This window comes from Scyliorhinus torazame, chromosome 2 (genome assembly GCF_047496885.1).
Source record: "Scyliorhinus torazame isolate Kashiwa2021f chromosome 2, sScyTor2.1, whole genome shotgun sequence".
Taxonomy (NCBI): Eukaryota; Metazoa; Chordata; class Chondrichthyes; order Carcharhiniformes; family Scyliorhinidae; genus Scyliorhinus; species Scyliorhinus torazame.
The window spans coordinates 385,947,753-385,969,705 of record NC_092708.1 but is presented as its reverse complement, the minus strand read 5'-3'; the positions used below and the strand labels follow the sequence as shown (position 1 = coordinate 385,969,705).

Sequence of the window (21,953 nt, the reverse complement as noted above, 5' to 3'; positions counted from 1 at the left end):
TTCCTTGTCTTGAAAATAGAATCTTGGCATTATTTTCCAAGTCAATGGAAAATAAAACCTGGTGTTGTGATTTTGGCAATTGTTCTACACCCAGCCCAAACCTTAAACCCCACTGAAGGACATAGAGCATAGAACGTACAGTGCAGAAGGAGGCCATTCGGCCCATCGAGTCTGCACCGACCCACTTAAGCCCTCACTTCCACCCTGTTCCCGTAACCCAATAGCCCCTCCTAACCTTTTTGGTCACTAAGGGCAATTTATCATGGCCAATCCACCTAACCTGCACGTATTTGGACTGTGGGAGGAAACCGGAGCACCCGGAGGAAACCCACGCAGATGCGGGGAGAACGTGCAGACTCCGCACAGACAGTGACCCAGTGGGGAATCGAACCTGGGACCCTGGCGCTGTGAAGCAACGGTGCTATCCACTTGTGCTACCGTGATGCCCCTGTCGAGGACTGTCGAGTTCCCACTAGGCAGATTAGGTCAAAGTTGCCCTTTCTCACCTCACCCCCACCATTGCATTTGTGACTGCTTCATGTATTTTAAAGTCATTGATAATGGAGTGAAAGAGCCTTGTATTTCAGAGTACCCAGGTAAATTAAAAATCCTCAAACACAGACATTTTGTCAACCATGTGGAGTGGATCACTCTTTCGTAAAGACTCTGAAGGCCCGACGTGTCTTAAGTCCCTCATCCTAGAGCTGTGTTGGTTAGTTTAGTATCCGCAACTATCGACGTGGAACTACTCACAACAAGAAGTTTACATCATTGGAATGGATTTTCGTCAGGTCAGGAAATATGTTCAACCCAGTGTTGAAAATGCCCCTGAAATCAGAGCAGACATTAAACTTTTTAATGGAGCCTAGTTTTTCAACTCAATTTCCTATCTGCAAACACAATTTACATAGAATTGTATGGAATATACAGTACAGGAACAGTTCATTCAACACCCAACCAGTTCAGTCTAGTCATTGTGAGGCAAGATTCAACTCCAACTCCATCTACAAGTTTGCTGATGACACGACCGTAGTGGGTCGGATCTTGACCAACAATGAGTCAGAGTACAGGAGGGAGATAAAGAATCTAGTGACGTGGTGCAACGACAACAATCTCTCCCGCAACGTTAGCAAAACTAAAGAGCTGGTCATTGACTTCAGGAAGCAAAGTGTCGTACGCACCCCTGTCGGCATCAACGGGGCCGAGGTGGAGATGGTTGACAGCTTCAAATTCCGAGGGGTGCACATCACCAACAATCTGTCCTAGTCCACCCACGTCGACGCTACCACCAAGAAAGCACAACAGCGCCTATAGCTCCTCAGGGAATTAAGGAAATTCAGCATGTCCACACCGACTTTTACCAATTTTTACAGATGCCCCATAGAAAGCACGGTAGCCTTGTGGATAGCACAATTGCTTCACAGCTCCAGGGTCCCAGGTTCGATTCCGGCTTGGATCACTGTCTGTGCGGAGTCTGCACATCCTCCCCGTGTGTGCGTGGGTTTCCTCCGGGTGCTCCGGTTTCCTCTCACAGTCCAAAGATGTGCATGTTAGGTGGATTGGCCATGCCAAATTGCCCTTAGTGTCCAAAATTGCCCATAGTGTTGGGTGGGGTTACTGGGTTATGGGGCTAGGGTGGAGGTGTGGACCTTAGGTAGGTTTCTCTTTCCAAGAGCCGGTGCAGACTCGATGGGCCGAATGGCCTCCATCTGCACTGTAAATTCTATGAAATCTATGAAATCCTATCTGGCTGCATCACAGCCTGGTATGGCAACTGCTCGGACCAGGACCGCAAGAAACTTCAGAGAGTCGTGAACACTGCCCAGTCCATCATGCGAACCCCCCTCCCATCCATTGACTCCATCTACACCTCCCGCAGCCTTAAGAAAACAGGCAGCGTAATCAAAGACCCCTTCCAGCCGGGTTATTCTCTATTCCAACCTCTTCCATCGGGCAGGAGATACAAAAGTCTGAGAACAGATTCAAAAAGAGCTTCTTCTCGCTGTTACCAGATTCCTGGATGACTCTCTTATGGGCACATCTTCCCGACTGAGTAGTACTGCACTCCGTAAGCTTCACCCGATGCCTGTGTCTATGTATTTACATTGTGTATTTATCATTTGTCCAAAGTTTTTCATGTATAGAACGATCTGCCTGGACTGTACGCAGGACAATACTTTTCACTGTACCTCGGTACACGTGACAATAAATCTAAATCTAAATTTAGCCAAGTTCCACCTTCCATTACCACTCTTTGGGCACAGTAAGAAGTTTTACAACACCAGGTTAAAGTCCAACAGGTTTGTTTCGATGTCACTAGCTTTCGGAGCGCTGCTCCTTCCTCAGGCGAATGAAGAGGTACTCCAGTCATTACAGTAAGTCTCGGCCTGCTGACTCCACCCAGCAGGCTCTGTATAAAAGTGTACGCTCTCCTGCACTGCCCCCATTCTTGGGCCCAGCTGCCGGAGGCTTTACAGCTAGCACAATAAAGCCACAATAGTTCACCATTCGTCTCGTGGTCATTGATGGTGCATCAATTTATTGTGCTAGAATTTTGAAGATGAACATCTTACTCAAGCCGGATCGCCTGGAGCTGAACCCACACGCAGCCGACGCCACAGCGACTTTCGAGCACTGGCTAGCCTGCTTCGAAGGACATCTCAGAGCATCCACTGAAGTAATCTTAAACCCACAGAAGCTCCAACTAGTCTACGCACGGGTGAGCCCACGATTCTTCCTCCTCATTCGGGACACTACCACCTACACGAAGGCTATAGAACTACTGAAAGGACAGTATATCAGGACTGTAAACCAGGTGTTCGCAAGGCACCTCCTGGCCACGAGACGGCAACTCCCCGGGGAGTCTCAGGCCGATTTCCTGCGTGCCTTGCGGCTACTTGGCAGAAACGGCGCTTGCCAGGTGGTGTCGGCAGTCCAACACATGGAGCTGCTGATCAGGGACGCCTATGTCACCGGCATTAAGTCCAACTACATCCACCAGCGCTTATTAGAAGGGGGTACACTCGGCCTCACAGAGACTGTACAGCTCGCACACTCCTTAGAGGTGGCCTCCCGCAACCTGGAGTCCTACACCTCCGATCGCGCGGCACCCTCGTGGCCGTCATGAGCCCCGCCATTATCCGACCCGGGTGCACCGCACGCCTGTGCCGCGCGGCAGCCAGCTAACTCCGGAGGCCCCAAATGCTACCTTTGTGGCCAGAGCAAGCACCCCAGACAACACTGCCCAGCACGGAGCGCGACCTGCAACGGGTGTGGTAAGAAGGGCCACTTCGTCACCGTTTGCCAGGCTCGATCAGTCGCTGCCGTTTCTAGGCCCAGCATTGCTACCGCTACATACCCCATGTGCGATCCAGGGGCGCCGCCATCTTCGCCGCCGCCCGCTTCGTGCGACTCATGAGCGCCGCCATCTTGGACGTCGCCCGCCATGTGCGCCCCGTGGACACCGCCATCTTTGGCGTCATCTTGGAACGTACCCCAGGACCCCTGCCACCTCCGACCAGCCCTCTCACCATCTTCCGCAGCTCACCTCCATCACCCTCGACCAGTCGCGGCCTCGCAACCTCGCGACCGCTACAATGACCGTACGGATCAACGGGCACGAGACGACCTGCCTCTTCGATTCCGGGATCACGGAGAGTTTCATACACCCAGCTACGGTAAGGCGCTGCTCCCTCCCGGATCTCCCCATGACCCAGAAAATCTCCCTGGCCTCCGGATCCCATTCCGTACAGATCCGGGGGTACTGCGTCGCGACCCTCTCGGTACAGGGCATAGAGTACAGTCACTTCAGACTCTACGTCCTCCCCCATCTCTGCGCTGCCTTAATACTGGGTCTCGATTTCCAGTGCCACCTCCAGAGCCTCACCCTAAAGTTCATCGGACCCCTGCCCCCCCCCTCACCGTCTGTGGCCTCACGACCCTTAAGGTCGATCCACCCTCGCTCGTCGCAAACTTCACCCCGGACTGTAAGCCCGTCGCCACGAGGAGCAGACGGTACAGTGCCTTTATCAGGTCGGAGGTCCAACGACTTCTGCGGGAGGGGGTCATTAAGGCCAGTAACAGCCCCTGGAGAGCTCAAGAGTTGGTCATGTGTTTGCCTTCCCCAGGAGGTCCACCTCCGGGGTCTCGCTTCTGACCTGGCTGACAGTTCCTGGGCCCGTCCTCCTCAGGAAGCATGCGAGGAGCCATAAATCAGACCCCCCTCGTCAAAAAAGTCCTCCTCCTCCATGCGAACCCGCAGTATGCCTACGTGGCACACCATGACGGGTGGCAGGACAAAGTCTCCCTCCGGGACCTGGCACCCGCTGGTTCCCCATCCACCATCACCACCATCCCCGATCTGGTACCGTCTCCCCCCCCCCCCCCTCCGGTGGCAACCACCGCCACCCCCGCCCCTGCACCGTTTCCCCCCCCCACCAATGCCTATCACCGCCACCCCCCGCCCCGGCGGCGCCCGCCCCCCCCCATCGGCTCAACTACTGGGTGAAGAAGGAGAGGACAACACGCTCCCGGAGTCGCAGGTACCCACGTCGGCGCCTACACCACAGCCGGAGCTGAAGCGATCGCGGCGGAAGGTCCAAGGCCCCGACAGACTCAACCTGTAACTTCGCTTCATCCCCGCTGGACTCTTTTTTAAACAGGGGGTGAATGTGGTAAACCACTGAACATACATTACATGTATTACGGTACACTGCCAGTGTACTCCAGTCATTACAGTAAATCCGGCCTGCTGGCTCCACCCAGCAGGCTCTGTATAAAAGTGTATGCTCTCCTGCACTGCCCCCATTCTTGGGACCAGCTGCCGGAGGCTTTACAGCTAGCACAATAAAGCACAATAGTTCACCATTCGTCTTGTGGTCATTGATGGTACATCAACTACCCTGAGGAACCCCTGCAATGATGTCCCCAGACTGAGATGATTGACCTCCAACAACACAACCATCTTCCTTTGTACCAGGTATGACTCCTACCAGTGGAGAGCTTTCTCCTCAATTTTCATTGACTCCAGTTTAGCTATACTCGATTAAATGCTGCCCTGATGTCAAGGACAGTCACTCTCACCTCACCTCTGGAGTTCAGGCTATAATGAGGTCAGGAGCTGAGTGACCCTGGCAGAACCCAAATTGAGCATCAGTGAGCAGGTTATTGCTGAGTAAGTGCTGCTTGATAGCATTGTTGATGACCCTTCCATCACTTTACTGATGATTGAGTAGGTTGTTGGGGTGATAATAGGTACTTTTAGTATACAGGACACACCTGGGCAATTTTCCACATTGCCAGGTAGAAAGGAATCCAGTGTTGTAGCTGTACTGGAACAGCTTGGCTAGGGGTGCGGCAAGTTCTGGAGCACAAGTCTTCAGTACTATTGCCGGAATATTTTCAGGGCCCAGAGCCTTTGCAGTATCCAATGCCTTCAGCCATTTCTTGATATCACGTGGGGAGAATCGAGTTGGCTGAAGACTGACATCTGTGATGCTGGGGGCCTCTGGAGGAGACCGAGATGGTTCATCCACTCGACACATCTGGCTGAAAATGATTGCGAATGCCTCAGCCTTGTCTTTTGCGCAGATGTGCTGGGCTCCTTCATCACTGAGGGTGGAGATATTTGTTGAGCCTCCTCCTCCAGCGAGTTAATTGTCCACCACCATTCACGACTGGATGTGGCAGGACTGCAGAACATAGATCTTATCCATTGGCTACAGAATCGCTTAGCTTTGCCCATCACTTGCTGCTTATGCTGTTCGGCAGACAACTAGTCCTGTGTTGTAGCTTCACCAGGTTGACACCTCATAGAATCATAGAATTTACAGTGCAGAAGGAGGCCATTCGACCCATCGAGTCTGCACCGGCTCTTGGAAAGAGCACCCTGCCCAAGCCCACACCTCCACCCTGTCCCCATAACCCGGTAACCCCACCCAACACTAAGGGCAATTTTGGACACTAAGGGCAATTTAGCATGGCCAATCCACCTAACCTGCACATTTTTGGACTGTGGGAGGAAACCGGAGCACCCGGAGGAAACCCACGCACACACGGGGAGAACGTGCAGACTCCGCACGGACAGCGACCCAAGCCGGGAAACAAACCTGGGACTCTGGAGCTGTGAAGCAATTGTGCTATCCACAATGCTACCGTGCTGCCCATATGTTGGTTTCCCTTGTGCACCTCCTGCACCCTTTATATCTACAGTGCCACCCAATTATCTATTAATAATAACACAGAGCCTCGACAGGCATTCATCTCTGTTTTGCTGTACTCACAGGTATTTAAGAATTGGGAGATTCTTGAAAGCATCTATGTCAATGTGACTCAAATTCTTTGCGTTCCGTATCTCTCTGTTTCAAAACAAAAACACAACATATTATTGGTGTCTCTCTGTTATTGTAATTTCTCCATCTTAATTCCTTCTCCTCCGAAGGGATAGTACAGATTGGGGATCTAAGCTTGGAGCTTTCATGATCCCCACATGGCTCTGATCATTAAGAGGCAGTGAGAGGCACTGTTCATTCTTTAATACCTCAGCCAAGTATCCATGTGTTAGCCGAGACTGTAACTGTTAGCAGGCCATGAACAGCATCACATCCAACTCCAATCCTGGACCCACCTGACCTCCCGACAGATAAACCTTTCAGCAGGGATCAGCGAATAGTGATCAGGAGTGGGGAGCCATGGTTAATTTGTAGCTCAGCTGGTAGCACACTTGCCTCTGAATTGGAAAGTTTTGGGGTCAAGTCTCATTTCAGGAACTCAGCATGAAAATCTCCAGTGTAGCACTGAGGGAATTCCGCACTGCCGAAGGTGCTGTCTTTTGATGAAATGTTAAACTGAGCTTTCAGTTGCCTGCTCGCGTGGATGGCCAGTTCTGGGAGTCACACTTTGGGAAAGATGTGAAGGCATTAGACAGAGTGCAGAGAAGGTTTATGAGAATGGTTCCAGGGATGAAGAACTTCAGTTACGTAGATGGATTGGAGAGGTCGGGACGGGTTTCCTTGAAGAGACGATGCAGAGGAGATTTGATGGAGGAGGGGGCTGGACGGAGCAGATGGAGAGAAACTCTTCCCATTGGTGGAAAGGTCAAAACCCAGGGAGCACAAATTTCAGGGAATTTGGATAAAGAAGCAATGAAGACATGAGGAAAAATCTTTTCACGGAGTGAGTGTTTGGGATCTGGAAGGTGCTGCCACAGAGTGCGGTGGAGGCAGATTCGATAGAGGCGTCAAAGACGGAATTGGATTATTGTCTGAAAAGGAAGACTACGCGGGCTATGAGGAGTGGCACCAGGTAAACGGCTTCTTCAAAGGGCCAGCACAGACACAATGGGACAAACGGCCTCTCTCTTTGCTGCAACAATTCTGTGATTTTGGAAAAGATCCCGGGGCACTGTTTTGAAGAAGAGTGCGGGAGCTGCCCTCGCCAAAAACGGTCCCTCAATCAATGTCCCAGATTGTCTGGCCAAGGCCAACTGTGGGAGTTTCCTGTGCGCAAGTTGGCTGCCCTGTTTCTTACATTATAACAGTGACTACACTTGAAAGCGTATTTCATTGGCTGTAAACTGTTTATTCAACAACAATGAATAAAAACAGAAAATGCTGGATAAACTCAGTAGGTGGGATTGTCCATGACCCCCCCCCCCCCCCCCCCCCCCCCCCTGCATGTTTTGCAGTGGCAGACGCGGAACTGGAAGATCCCGCTTGGCGGGAATGGCCGGAAAAATCCGGCCAACAGGTCTAGCAGTATCTGTGGAGTGAGAAACAGAATTAACATTTTGAGTCCGTAAGACCCTTCGATAGTTAGATATTTATGTAGTGCTTATGACATGATAAAACAACCCAAAACGCTTTGCAGGAGAGCGATCAGAAAAAAAACTAACGCCAAGCCACAGAAGGAGATAGTGGGACCCTTGATCGAAATCTTGGTCAGGTAGGAGAGGTAGGGCTTGAAAATCACCTTAAAGGTGGGCAAAGAGGTCGAGAGATGGAGAGGTTCAGGGAGGGAGTTCCTGAGCTGAGGGCCGAGGCATAAGACATAAGACATAGGAGCGGAAGTAAGGCCATTCGGCCCATCGAGTCCACTCCACCATTCAATCATGGCTGATTTCAACTCCATTTACCCGCTCTCTCTCCATAGCCCTTAATTCCTCGAGAAACCAAGAATTTATCAACTTCTGTCTTAAAGACACTCAACGTCCCGGCCTCCACCGCCCTCTGTGGCAATGAATTCCACAGACCCACCACTCTCTGGCTGAAGAAATTTCTCCTCATCTCTGTTCTAAAGTGACTCCCTTTTATTCTAAGGCTGTGCCCCCGGGTCCTAGTCTCCCCTGCTAATGGAAACAACTTCCCTACATCCACCCTATCTAAGCCATTCATTATCTTGTAAGTTTCTATTAGATCTCCCCTCAACCTCCTAAACTCCAATGAATATAATCCCAGGATCCTCAGACGTTCATCGTATGTTAGGCCAACCATTCCTGGGATCATCCGTGTGAATCTCCGCTGGACCTGCTCCAGTGCCAGTATGTCCTTCCTGAGGTGTGGGGCCCAAAATTGCTCACAGTATTCTAAATGGGGCCTAACTAATGCTTTATAAAGCTTCAGAAGTACATCCCTGCTTTTATATTCCAAGCCTCTTGAGATGAATGACAACATTGCATTTGCTTTCTTAATTACGGACTCAACCTATAAGTTTACCTTTAGAGAATCCTGGACTAGGACTCCCAAGTCCCTTTGCACTTCAGCATTATGAATTTTGTCACCGTTTAGAAAATAGTCCATGCCTCTATTCTTTTTTCCAAAGTGCAAGACCTCGCACTTGCCCACGTTGAATTTCATCAGCCATTTCTTGGACCACTCTCCTAAACTGTCTAAATCTTTCTGCAGCCTCCCCACCTCCTCCATACTACCTGCCCCTCCACCTATCTTTGTATCATCGGCAAACTTAGCCAGAATGCCCCCAGTCCCGTCATCTAGATCGTTAATATATAAAGAGAACAGCTGTGGCCCCAACACTGAACCCTGCGGGACACCACTCGTCACCGGTTGTCATTCCGAAAAAGAACCTTTTATCCCAACTCTCTGCCTTCTGCCTGACAGCCAATCGTCAATCCATGTTAGTACCTTGCCTCGAATACCATGGGCCCTTATTTTACTCAGCTGTCTCCCGTGAGGCACCTTATCAAAGGCCTTTTGGAAGTCAAGATAGATAACATCCATTGGCTCTCCTTGGTCTAACCTATTTGTTATCTCTTCAAAGAACTCTAACAGGTTTGTCAGGCACGACCTCCCCTTACTAAATCCATGCTGACTTGTCCTAATCTGACCCTGCGCTTCCAAGAATTTAGAAATCTCATCCTCAACAATGGATTCTAGAATCTTGCCAACAACCGAGGTTAGGCTAATTGGCCTATAATTTTCCATCTTTTTTCTTGTTCCCTTCTTGAACAGGGGGGTTACAACAGCAATTTTCCAATCCTCTGGGACTTTCCCTGACTCCAGTGACTTTTGAAAGATCATAACTAACGCCTCCACTATTTCTTCAGCTATCTCCTTTAGAACTCTAGGATGTAGTCCATCTGGGCCCGGAGATTTATCAATTTTTAGACCTCTTAGTTTCTCTAGCACTTTCTCCTTTGTGATGGCTACCATATTCAACTCTGCCCCCTGACTCTCCGGAATTGTTGGGATATTACTCATGTCTTCTACTGTGAAGACTGACGCAAAGTACTTATTTAGTTCCTCAGCTATTTCCTTGTCTCCCATCACAAAATTACCAGCGTCATTTTGGAGCGGCCCAATGTCAACTTTTGCCTCCCGTTTGTTTTTAATGTATTTAAAGAAACTTTTACCATCATTCCTAATGTTACTGGCTAGCCTACCTTCATATTTGATCCTCTCTTCCCTTATTTCTCTCTTTGTTATCCTCTGTTTGTTTTTGTAGCCTTCCCAATCTTCTGACTTCCCACTACTCTTTGCCACATTATAGGCTTTCTCTTTTGCTTTGATGCATTCCCTAACTTCCTTTGTCGGCCATGGCTGCCTAATTCCCCCTCTGATAACCTTTCTTTTCTTTGGGATGAACCTCTGTACTGTGTCCTCAATTACTCCCAGAAACTCCTGCCATTGCTGTTCTACTGTCTTTCCCACTAGGCTCTGCTCCCAGTCGATTTTCATCAGTTCTTCCCTCATGCCCCTGTAGTTACCTTTATTTAACCGTAACACCTTTACATCTGATTCTACCTTCTTTCTTTCAAATTGGAGATTGAATTCTACCATATTATGATCACTGCCTCCTAAGTGCTCCCTTACTTTAAGATCTTTAATCAAGTCTGGCTCATTACATAACACTAAGTCCAGAATGGCCTGTTCCCTCGTGGGCTCCATCACAAGCTGTTCCAAAAAGCCCTCCTGTAAACATTCAATGAATTCCCTTTCCTTGGGTCCACTGGCAGCATTATTTACCCAGTCCACCTGCATATTGAAGTCCCCCATGATCACTGTGACCTTGCCTTTCTGACATGCACTTTCTATTCCGTGGTGCATTTTGTGCCCCGGTCCTGGCCACTGTTAGGAGGCCTGTACATAACTCCCATTATGGTTTTTTTGCCTTTGTGGTTCCTCAACTCTACCCACACAGACTCTACATCATCCGACCCCATGTCGTTTAGTGCTATTGATTTAATTTCATTCCTAATTAACAAGGCAACCCCGCCCCCTCTGCCCACCTCCCTGTCTTTTCGATAGGTTGTGAATCCCTGGATGTTTAAATGCCAGTCCTGAACCCCCTGCAACCATGTCTCTGTGATGCCTACCACATCATACCTGCCAGTCACAATCTGGGCCACAAGCTCATCTACCTTGTTCCGTACACGTGAGGCAGCTGAAGACACGGCTACCAAAGGTGAGGCTAACAGACTAACAGCTGCAAACTCGAAAGTTGTGGGTTCAAAGCTTCCTCCAGAACATGAGAACATTGATCTTGTTGACTCTTCAATTCTGTGGTGATGCACTGCTGCAGTATCAGAGGAGCTGGGTTTCAGGGATAAGCGGAGTTCCTGCCCACCTATTCCAGTGACTGAGGCAGATCCCATCGGATCATTTGAAGAAGAGTAGGAATTTCTCCCTGGTGTCCTGGCCAACTTTGTTGCACAATCGACATTGCTTTTGTGAAATTCATTTTATTTTTGTGAAGGGGCAATTTGGGCGTGGCCAATCCACCTAGCCTGCGCATCTTTGGGTTGTGGGGGTGAAACCCACGCAGACACGGGGAGAATGTGCAAACTCCACACGGACAGTGACCCAGAGCTGCGATCGATCCCGGGTCCTCGGCGTCATGAGGCAGCAGTGCTAACCACTGCGCCACCACGCCACCCCATCAATCAACATTGCGAATCAAACAGATTAACTCGGCCTTCATTTCATTGTTTTTTGTGGCATCTTGCTGAGCACAGAAATGTAAAAGGAACAGAAGGTGTGAAGCACTTGGCAATGTTTCTGACCAATGTGATCATGCAAAATAATTATAAATCTTTCTACATTGCTTTCCATATTTGACTCAGTCCTTGGGGTTATCTCCGGCATTGACCTGGACTCCCCAGTAATGGGTGATCTATCTCCAGGACACTGCTGTGTGAAACCCTGGAGAAAAATCATGGGGCATTAAATGTATTGGTTTTTTTTGTCATTTTCTTTGAATATTTCTCTTTAGTAGATGTAAAAATATTGAAAATGGGGGGGGGGGAAGGCTATTCGGTTGACAGTCAAGCTTCATCCATAAGACCATAAGACATAGGAGCGGAATTAGACTACTCTGTCCATCGCATCTGCTCCGCCATTCAATCATGACTGATACGTTTCTCATCCCCATTCTCCTGCCTTCTCCCCATAACTCTTGATCTCTTATTAATCAAGAACCTATCTATCCCTGTCTTAAAGACACTCAGGGATTTGGCCTCCACAGCCGTCTGCGGCAAAGAGTTCCACAGATTCACCACCCTCTGGCGGAAGAAATTCCTCCTCATCTCTGTTCTAAAGGATCGTCCCTTCGGTCTGAGGATGTGTTCCTCTGCTTCTAGTTTCTCCGACTAGTGGAAACATCCTCTCCACGTCCACTCTATCCAGGCCTCGCAGTATCCTGTAAGTTTCAATGAGATCCCCCCCCCCCCCATCTTTCTAAACTCCAACAAGTACAGACCCAGAGTCCTCAACTGCTCCTCATATGACAAGCTCTTCATTCCGGGGACCTGTTTGAGCCTATTTGCTTTCCAATTGGTGTTGGAAAGTCGTGCATCACAAGGATGGATGTGTTGGCCGATTAAAGGCTGGAGTGTGGGGGCAAAGTGTGTGGAAAAACCTCCAGGAACACACAAAATCACAGTTGGCAATCCTACTAGAACCATATGGGAATTGAAGCAACTTCAAGACTGCATGTGACTCAATATCAAGAAGACATACAAAACATGGAAGGATTGGATCCATAGGTAGCTGCCTCACTCTCTGCAACAAGATTGCCAAGGAGGGTGGGTAGGTGCCTCAGATTTGGAATCCTGCACTGCCTCTCACAACTCTTTTTTAATTGGTCAATGGGGTGTGGGCATCGCTGGAAAGGCCAACATTTAATGCCCAAATCTTGTTGCCTTTGAGAAGTTGGTGCCGAGTATGATAGCTTGTACTCAGACCAGGAGGGGGCTATTGGGCCCCTCCAGCCTGTTGCGTGCTGAAGTGGACCATGGTTGTTCTGTGTCGCAACTCCATAGACCAGTCTTGGCTCTGCAGTTCATAAAACGCTCCTCTGACATTTTCTATTCGGCCCGCCAATTTTGGGTGCCAGGGAGGTGGGGGGTGGACAGGGGTTGGGGAGGGTGCAGCCTTAGTGAACAGATACTCACATGTGTGTGACTTTTTCTAGATTGAAGAATGCATGTGCGTCCACCTTTTGAAGTGTCGCATCGATAGAAATGTATCTGGAAGGGAAATGGAGAAAGGCTGGGGTGAGAAGTGGGATAAGACTTTTTAAACAGGAGGGATATGCATTTTTCTCAATTACCATATTTAGGCAAATACCTATTTGTTTATTCATGTTCCTACACAGTAATTTTACACATCGCCTTGATATTGACGTTTCTTTCTTTCTCTGCTTTTCTCGCCTCCCCCAAAATTCTCATCTGTATTTTCAAATCCCTCTGTTGCTTAGGCAATAGGAAATGGATCATGCCTGGTCTGCAACATAGCTTTTCATGTTCCCACCTTTGTCCAATATCCCTTAATGCCTTTGATTAACAAAAAAATCATCAATCTCAGATTTTTTATTTTTTTAAAAAATATATTTTCTTCGAGTTTTCAAACACAATTTTTTCCTTTACAAATCAAAAAAATCAAAATAAAGGTAACATGATAACTGCAACACAACATTGTGTAGCTAACATGGTAAACTAACCAAATAACACAAAGTAATACTCCCCCCGCGCCCTCTCCCCCTCCAAAAACCCAAACAATTTACCCCCCCCCCCCCCCCGCCGCCCCGCCCCCCCCCCCCGGGTTGCTGCTGCTAGCCATCTATCTTCCCTCTAACGTTCCGCTAGGTAGTAGAGGAACGATTGCCACCGTCTGGTGAACCCTTGAGCCAATCCTCTCAGCGCAAACTTCATCTGCTCTAGTTTTATGAACCCCGCCATATCGTTTACCCAGGCCTCCAGTCCGGGGGGTTTCGCTTCCTTCCACATGAGTAAAATCCTACGCCGGGGTACTAGGGACGCAAAGGCCACGACATCAGCCTCTTTCGCCTCCTGCACTCCCGGCTCATCCGCAACTCCAAATAGAGCTAACCCCCAGCCCGGCTTGACCCGGACCTTCACCACCTTCGAGATCACTCCCGTCACTCCCCTCCAATACCCCTCCAGTGCCGGACACAACCAAAACATATGTGTGTGGTTCGCCGGGCTTCCCCCGCACTTCCCACACTTGTCCTCCACTCCGAAGAACCTGCTCTACCTTGCTCCCGTTATGTGTGCTCTATGCAGCACCTTAAATTGGATCAGGCTAAGCCTGGCACACGAGGAAGAGGAATTTACCCTGCTTAGGGCATCAGCCCACAAACCCTCCTCAATCTCCTCCCCGAGCTCTTCTTCCCATTTTCCCTTCAGTTCGCCCACCAACTCCTTCCCCTCTTCTCTCATCTCCCGGTACATCTCTGACACTTTGCCCTCCCCGACCCACACCCCCGAAAGCACCCTGTCCTGGATCCCTTGTGTCGGGAGCAGCGGAAATTCCCTCACCAGTTGTTTCGTGAACGCTCTCACCTGCATATATCTAAAGAAATTTCCCCGGGGCAGCTTATACTTTTCCTCAAGCGCTCCCAAGCTCTGAAGCGTCCCGTCTATAAATAAATCTCCCACTCTCCTGATTCCTACCCGGTGCCAGCTCAGGAATCCTCCGTCCAGCCTCCCTGGGGCAAACCTATGGTTGTTCCTGATCGGGGACCACACCGAGGCTCCCAGCACACACCTCTGTCATCTCCATTGCCCGCAGATACTTAATGTTGCCGCCACCACTGGGTTCGTGGTAAATTTTTTTGGGGAGAGCGGTAGTGGCGCCGTCACCAGCGCTTTTAAACTCGTCCCTTTGCAGGACTTCATCTCCAACCTTTTCCACGCCGCTCCCTCTCCCTCTATCATCCATTTACGAATCATCGCCACATTGGCGGCCCAGTAGTAGTCGCCCAAATTCGGCAACGCCAGTCCCCCTCTGTCTCTGCTACGTTGTAGGAACCCCCTCCTTACCCTCGGGGCCTTCCCTGCCCACACGAAGCTCGTGATGCTCCTATCTATTTTTTTAAAGAAGGCCTTAGTGATCAGTATAGGGAGACATTGGAACAGAAATAGGAACCTCGGGAGAACCATCATCTTAATTGTCTGCACTCTGCCCGCCAGTGACAGCGGCTGCATGTCCCACCTTTTGAAATCCTCTTCCATTTGTTCCACCAGCCATGTCAGATTGAGTCTGTGTAAGGGTCCCCAGCTCCTGGCTATCTGAATCCCCAGGTATCGGAAGTTTCTTTCCACTCTCCTTAGCGGTAGGCCATCTATCCCTCTACTCTGGTCCCCAGGGTGTATCACAAAAAGCTCACTCTTTCCCATGTTAAGCCTATATCCCGAGAAATTTCCAAACTCCCTCAATATCTGCATGACCTCTGTCATCCCCCCCACTGGGTCCGTCAGATACAACAGTAGGTCATCCGCGTAGAGTGACACTCGGTGTTCCTCTCCCCCTCTAATCACCCCTCTCCATTTTCTGGAGTCTCTCAACGCTATGGCCAGAGGTTCAATTGCCAACGCGAACAGTAATGGGGACAACGGGCATCCCTGTCTTGTTCCCCTGTGTAGTCGAAAATACTCCGACCTTTGCCGACCTGTGACCACACTATGGGGCCCCATAGAGGAGTTTAACCCAGCTGACAAACCCGTCCCCGAACCCGAACCTCCTCAGCACCTCCCATAGATACTCCCACTCCACCCTATCAAATGCCTTCTCTGCATCCATTGCCGCCACTATCTCTGCCTCCCCCTCTGCTGGGGGCATCATTATCACCCCTAATAGCCGTCGCACGTTGACATTTAGTTGTCTCCCCTTTACGAACCCTGTCTGGTCTTCGTGCACCACCCCCGGGACACAATCCTCTATCCTCGTTGCCAGCACCTTTGCTAGCAACTTGGTGTCCACATTTAGCAGTGAGATAGGCCTATAGGACCCGCACTGCAGCGGATCTTTATCCCGCTTCAAGATTAGCGATATCGTCGCCTCCGACATTGTCGGGGGTAGGGTCCCCCCCTTCTCTGGCCTCGTTAAAGGTCCTTACCAGCAGCGGGGCCAACAAGTCCACATATTTTCTATAGAATTCAACCGGGAACCCATCTGGTCCCGGGGCCTTCCCTGCCTGCATGTTCCCCAGCCCCTTGGTAACCTCGTCCACCCCAATCGGCGCCCCCAGGCCTTCCACCTCCTGCTCCTCCACCCTCGGGAACCTTAATTGGTCCAAAAACTGCCGCATCTCCTCTTTTCCCTCCGGGGGTTGGGACCTATATAGTCTCTCATAAAAGGTCTTAAACACCTCGTTTATCTTCCCTGCTCTCCGCACCGTAGCTCCCATTTCATCCCTAATTCCCCCTATCTCCCTCGCCGCTGTCCTCTTTCGCAGCTGATGGGCCAACAGGCGACTCGCCTTTTCCCCATATTCATATCTCATCCCCTGTGCCTTCCTCCACTGTGCCTCCGCCCTCCTTGTGGTCAACAGGTCGAACTCCGTCTGGAGTCGTCGCCTCTCCCTGTATAGTCCTTCATCCGGGGCCTCCGCGTATTCTTTATCTACCTTCAAGATCTCCCCCAGTAGTCTTTCCCTTTCCTTGGCCTCTATTTTCCCCTTGTGGGCCCTGATGGAGATCAGCTCTCCTCTGACCACCGCCTTTAGTGCTTCCCATACTACTCCCACTCGGACCTCCCCGTCGTCATTGGCCTCCAGGTACCTTTCGATACATCCCCGCACCCTTCCGCAGACTCCCTCATCCGCCAGTAATCCCACATCCAGTCGCCAGAGTGAACGCTGCTCCCTCTCCTCTCCTAGTTCCAGGTCCACCCAGTGTGGGGCATGATCTGAAACAGCTATGGCTGAGTACTCAGTTCCTTCCACCCTCGAGATCAGTGACCTTCCCAAAACAAAGAAATCTATCCGGGAGTACACCTTGTGAACATGGGAGAAGAAGGAGAACTCTTTGGCCATCGGCTTAACAAATCGCCACGGATCCACTCCCCCCATTTGGTCCATAAACCCCCTAAGCACGTTGGCCGCTGCCGGCCTTCTTCCGGTCCTAGATCTAGATCTATCTAACCCTGGGTCCAACACGGTGTTGAAGTCCCCCCGCATTATCAGGTTTCCTACCTCCAGGTCCGGGATACGTCCCAGCATCCGCTTCATAAATCCCGCATCATCCCAATTCGGGGCATATACGTTAACCAACACGACCTCCATTCCCTTCAGTCTGCCACTCACCATCACATATCTGCCTCTGCTGTCTGCTACAATGTTCCTAGCTTCGAATGACACCCGTTTCCCCACCAGTATGGCCACCCCCCTTGTTCTTTGCATCCAACCCTGAGTGGAACACCTGTCCCACCCATCCTTTCCTTAACTTAACTTGGTCCGCCACCTTCAGGTGCGTCTCCTGAAGCATGGCCACGTCTGCCCTCAGTCCTTTCAAGTGCGCGAACACTCGGGCCCTTTTAATCGGCCCATTTAGGCCTCTCACGTTCCACGTGATCAGCCGAACTGGGGGGCTGCCTGCCCCCCTCCCCTGTCAACTAGCCATCACCCTCTCTCGGCCAGTCCCACGTCCCGGTTCCGCGCACCCACCCGTTCCCCAGGCGGCGCATTCCCGACCCGACCACCTTTTCTTTTACCAGTTCCTCTTCGATCTCTGCAGCAGCAACCCAGTTGTCCTCCCCACCCCCCCCCCCACCCCCCCCCCCCCCCCACCCCCGCTAGATCCCCATCTAGCATGATTACTCCCCCCATATTGCTTCCGAAAGTCAGCTGACTTCAACTGACAGAAATCTTTGGATTGACAGAAATCTTTGGATTGACAGAAATCTTTGGATCCTCGCTGTCTTCAGGGGATGTCCCGGAGGACTGGAGAATAGCCAATGTTGTTCCTCTGTTTAAGAAGGGTAGCAAGGATAATCCCGGGAACTACAGGCCGGTGAGCCTTACTTCAGTGGTAGGGAAATTACTGGAGAGAATTCTTCGAGACAGGATCTACTCCCATTTGGAAGCAAATGGACGTATTAGTGAGAGGCAGCATGGTTTTGTGAAGGGGAGGTCGTGTCTCACTAATTTGATAGAGTTTTTCGAGGAGGTCACTAAGATGATTGATGCTGGTAGGGCAGTAGATGTTGTCTATATGGACTACAGTAAGGCCTTTGACAAGGTCCCTCATGGTAGACTAGTACAAAAGGTGAAGTCACACGGGATCAGGGGTGAGCTGGCAAGGTGGATACAGAACTGGCTAGGCCATAGAAGGCAGAGGGTAGCAATGGAGGGATGCTTTTCTAATTGAAGGGCTGTGACCAGTGGTGTTCCACAGGGATCAGTGCTGGGACCTTTGCTGTTTGTAGTATATATAAATGATTTGGAGGAAAATGTAACTGGTCTGATTAGTAAGTTTGCAGACGACACAAAGGTTGGTGGAATTGCGGATAGCGATGAGGACTGTCTGAGGATACAGCAGGATTTAGATTGTCTGGAGACTTGGGCGGAGAGATGGCAGATGGAGTTTAATCCGGACAAATGTGAGGTAATGCATTTTGGAAGGGCTAATGCAGGTAGGGAATATACAGTGAATGGTAGAACCCTCAAGAGTATTGAAAGTCAAAGAGATCTAGGAGTACAGGTCCACAGGTCATTGAAAGGGGCAACACAGGTGGAGAAGGTAGTCAAGAAAGCATACGGCATGCTTGCCTTCATTGGCCGGGGCATTGAGTATAAGAATTGGCAAGTCATGTTGCAGCTGTATAGAACCTTAGTCAGGCCACACTTGGAGTATAGTGTTCAATTCTGGTCGCCACATTACCAGAAGGATGTGGAGGCTTTAGCGAGGGTGCAGAAGAGATTTACCAGAATGTTGCCTGGTATGGAGGGCATAAGCTATGAGGAGCGATTGAATAAACTCGGTTTGTTCTCACTGGAACGAAGGAGGTTGAGGGGTGACCTGATAGAGGTATACAAAATTATGAGGGGTATAGACAGAGTGGATAGACAGAGGCTTTTCCCCAGGGTAGAGGGGTCAATTACTAGGGGGCATAGGTTTAAGGTGAGAGGGGCAAGGTTTAGAGTAGATGTACGAGGCAAGCTTTTTACGCAGAGGGTAGTGGGTGCCTGGAACTCACTACCGGAGGAGGTAGTGGAAGCAGGGACGATAGGGACATTTAAGGGGCATCTTGACAAATATATGAATAGGATGGGAATAGAAGGATACGGACCCAGGAAGTGTAGAAGATTGTAGTTTAGTCGGGCAGTATGGTCGTCACGGGCTTGGAGGGCCGAAGGGCCTGTTCCTGTGCTGTACATTTCTTTGTTCTTTGTTCTTTGACCCCGGCTTCTCCCGCTCTCTCCTTGACCCCCCTCGTGTGGGGAACTCCCATCTACCTTGCGCCTATCTTCCCGCCATCATCTTTCTGGCGCGGGAACAAGAACAATAAGCCCCGTGTTCTCTAGAGCCGTCCCGCCCCCCGTGGCGCAGCTCCCTTTGCCGCCCCACTCCCATTCCCCATCCCCCGCCTATGTCTCTTCTTCCCCCCCACCGGCGCCCACATTTCTTAGTGTCCCCCCCTTCCCAATTTACATCTCTATACACATCAACATTGTCGTTACCCCTCCACCATCAGTCCCTCAGTTCTGATCCAGTTTCTCGTTTTTAATGAAGGTCCATGCTTCTTCCGCCGTTTCGAAGTAGTGATGCCTCTCCTGGTGCGTGACCCACAGTCGCGCCGGCTGCAACATCCCGAACTTCACCTTCTTCTTGTGTAGCACCTCCTTGGCTCGATTAAAACTCGCCCTCCTTCTCGCCACCTCCGCACTCCAATCCTGGTACACCCTAACCACCGCATTCTCCCATCTACTACTTCGTACCTTTTTGGCCCATCTCAGAACCACCTCTCTGTCATTGAAGCGATGAAATCACATGATCGTCGCCCTAGGTGGTTCTCCAGCCTTTGGTCTCCTCGCAGGGACCCGATGAGCCCCTTCCACTTCCGAGGAGGCCTCAGCTCCCATTAGCGAGCGTAGCATCGTGCTCACGTAAGCCCCGCCGTCCGCTCCTTCCACTCCCTCGGGGAGACCCAGGATCCGAAGGTTCTTTCTCCGTGATCTGTTTTCTAGGATTTCAATCCTTTCAATGCACTTTTTGTGGAGCGCCTCGTACGTCTGCGTTTTGACCGCCAGGCCCAGGATCTCGTCCTCGTTGTCCGTCACCTTCTGCTCCACCACGCGGAGCTCCATCTCCTGGGTCTTTTGTGCCTCCTTAAGCCCCTCAATTGCTTGTAGCATCGGGGCCAGCACCTCCTTCTTAAGCAGCTCCACACACCGTCTCAAAAATTCGTCTTGGTCCGGCCCCCATGTCGCCTGGGCTTTCTCCGCCGCCATCTTGCTCCTTTTTCCTTCTGCCCCTGTCCTCGAGGATTCTTCGAGATCTAGCCGCCGCCGCTGCTATTTTTCTTTTTCGTTGGGGGGGGGACTCCCCGTTGCCTCACCCCACACCGGGTTTCGTCCCGAAAAAATTCCCCGTTGGGGCTCTTAAAAGAGCCCGAAGGTCCGTTCGAGCTGGAGCCGCCGAAACGTGCGGCTTAGCTGGTCATCGCCGCAACCGGAAGTCGATCGATCTCAGATTTAAGATTAACAATTGACCGAGCATCATTTGCCATAGAGGAAGAGAGTTCCAAACTGCTATCACCTTTTAAGTGTTGAACTGTTTCCTAATTCCACACCCTGAATATTGTGAACAGTTCTGGTCACCTTATCTAAGGAAAGATATACTGGAATTGGAGGCAGTCCAGAGAAGGTTCACTCGGTCGATCCCGGGTAGGGAGGGATTTTCTAATGAGGAGAGGTTGAGTAGGTTGGGCCTGTGCTCATTGGAGTTTAGAAGAATGAGAGGCGGCCTTATTGAGACATATCGGATTCTCAGGGGGCTCGACAGGGTCGATGCTGAGAGGGCCAAGCAGTGGCCACCATTCCCGCTGGCACAGCAGAGCTGCCACACCCACACCCTGCCCCTCCCCCCCATGACTGGTCACCTGCTCCTAGGGACCGTCCTCAATAGAGATGGCACACACATCGGCAACCAATTAATTGGCTTCTGCCCGGATGCCGCCCCAGGTCTCACAAAACCCTGAAGCAGGATCGTACCCCCTCTTTTGGCCCGGTCAGCCCGACCCTCGCCACAATAATAATAATAATAATCTTTATTAGTGTCACAAGTAGGCTTACATTAACACTGCAATGAAGTTTCTGTGAAAAGCCCCTAGTCGCCACATTCCGGCGCTGGTTCGGGTACACAGGGGGAGAGTTCAGAATGTCCAATTCGCCTAACAGCACATCTTTCGGGACTTGTGGGAGGAAACCGGCGCGCCCGGAGGAAACCCTCGCAGACACGGGGAGAACGTGCAGACTCCGCACAGCCAGTGACCCAAGCCGGGAATCGAACCCAGGACCCTGGCCCTGTGAAGCAACAGTGCTAACCACTGTGCTACCGTGCCACCCAAAATTCCAGCCAATGAGTGTATTTTCTAGCATGTGAATGAGATCAGAGCTGTTAGCTGACAATGTCCTCCCATCTCACCACTGGACCAAGTGGGGCTGAAGTCTATTCTAGCCCTGGCTGCAGCCCAAGCTGTGACTGAGCAGGTCGCAAAGACTGGCTGTCTCCAGGGCGCAGAATACGGGCAGCTTTTGCACGGGAACATCAGCGTTTCCAAGTTCCTCTCGCAGGCACCCACCATCCCGACTTTGAAATTGGCCGTTCCTTCACTGCTCCTGCATAAAGTCCCGGAACTCCCTCCCGAACAGCACTGTGGGCATACCTACACCACGTGGACTCCGACAGTTCACCACCTTCCCAAGGGCAATTAAGGATGGCCAATAAATGCTGGCCTTGCCAGCGGCACTCGTATCATGTGACAGGCAAATAGAAAATAAAGGACAGGGGAACCTGGCAGTCAATGGCTCAGTGGTAAACGCTGCCACCTATCAGTCAGTAATTATTGCGAATTGAAGTCCCACTACAGATACTTGAGCACAGAGGCTGACACAGTTCAGTACTGTCGGAGCGCTGCTCTGTCTGAGGTGCAATTCTTCAGATGAGGGATGCAGAAAAGACAATTTCACCAGCCAGG

The 21,953-nt window shown here is 50.7% G+C and overlaps 1 protein-coding gene across 1 annotated transcript in view; it reads right to left on the bottom strand.

Annotated features, from left to right (window-relative positions):
* The window catches only part of tshr (thyroid stimulating hormone receptor), a 113,962-nt gene that overhangs the window by 44,094 nt on the left and 47,915 nt on the right, over positions 1-21,953 (bottom strand). Inside the window, exons 3-5 of the mRNA XM_072495002.1 lie at positions 12,905-12,979; positions 6,282-6,356; positions 754-828 (exon numbers count right to left, since the gene is read on the bottom strand). Coding sequence (XP_072351103.1) covers positions 754-828; positions 6,282-6,356; positions 12,905-12,979 — 225 coding nt within the window. The remainder of the gene's footprint in view (positions 1-753; positions 829-6,281; positions 6,357-12,904; positions 12,980-21,953) is intronic.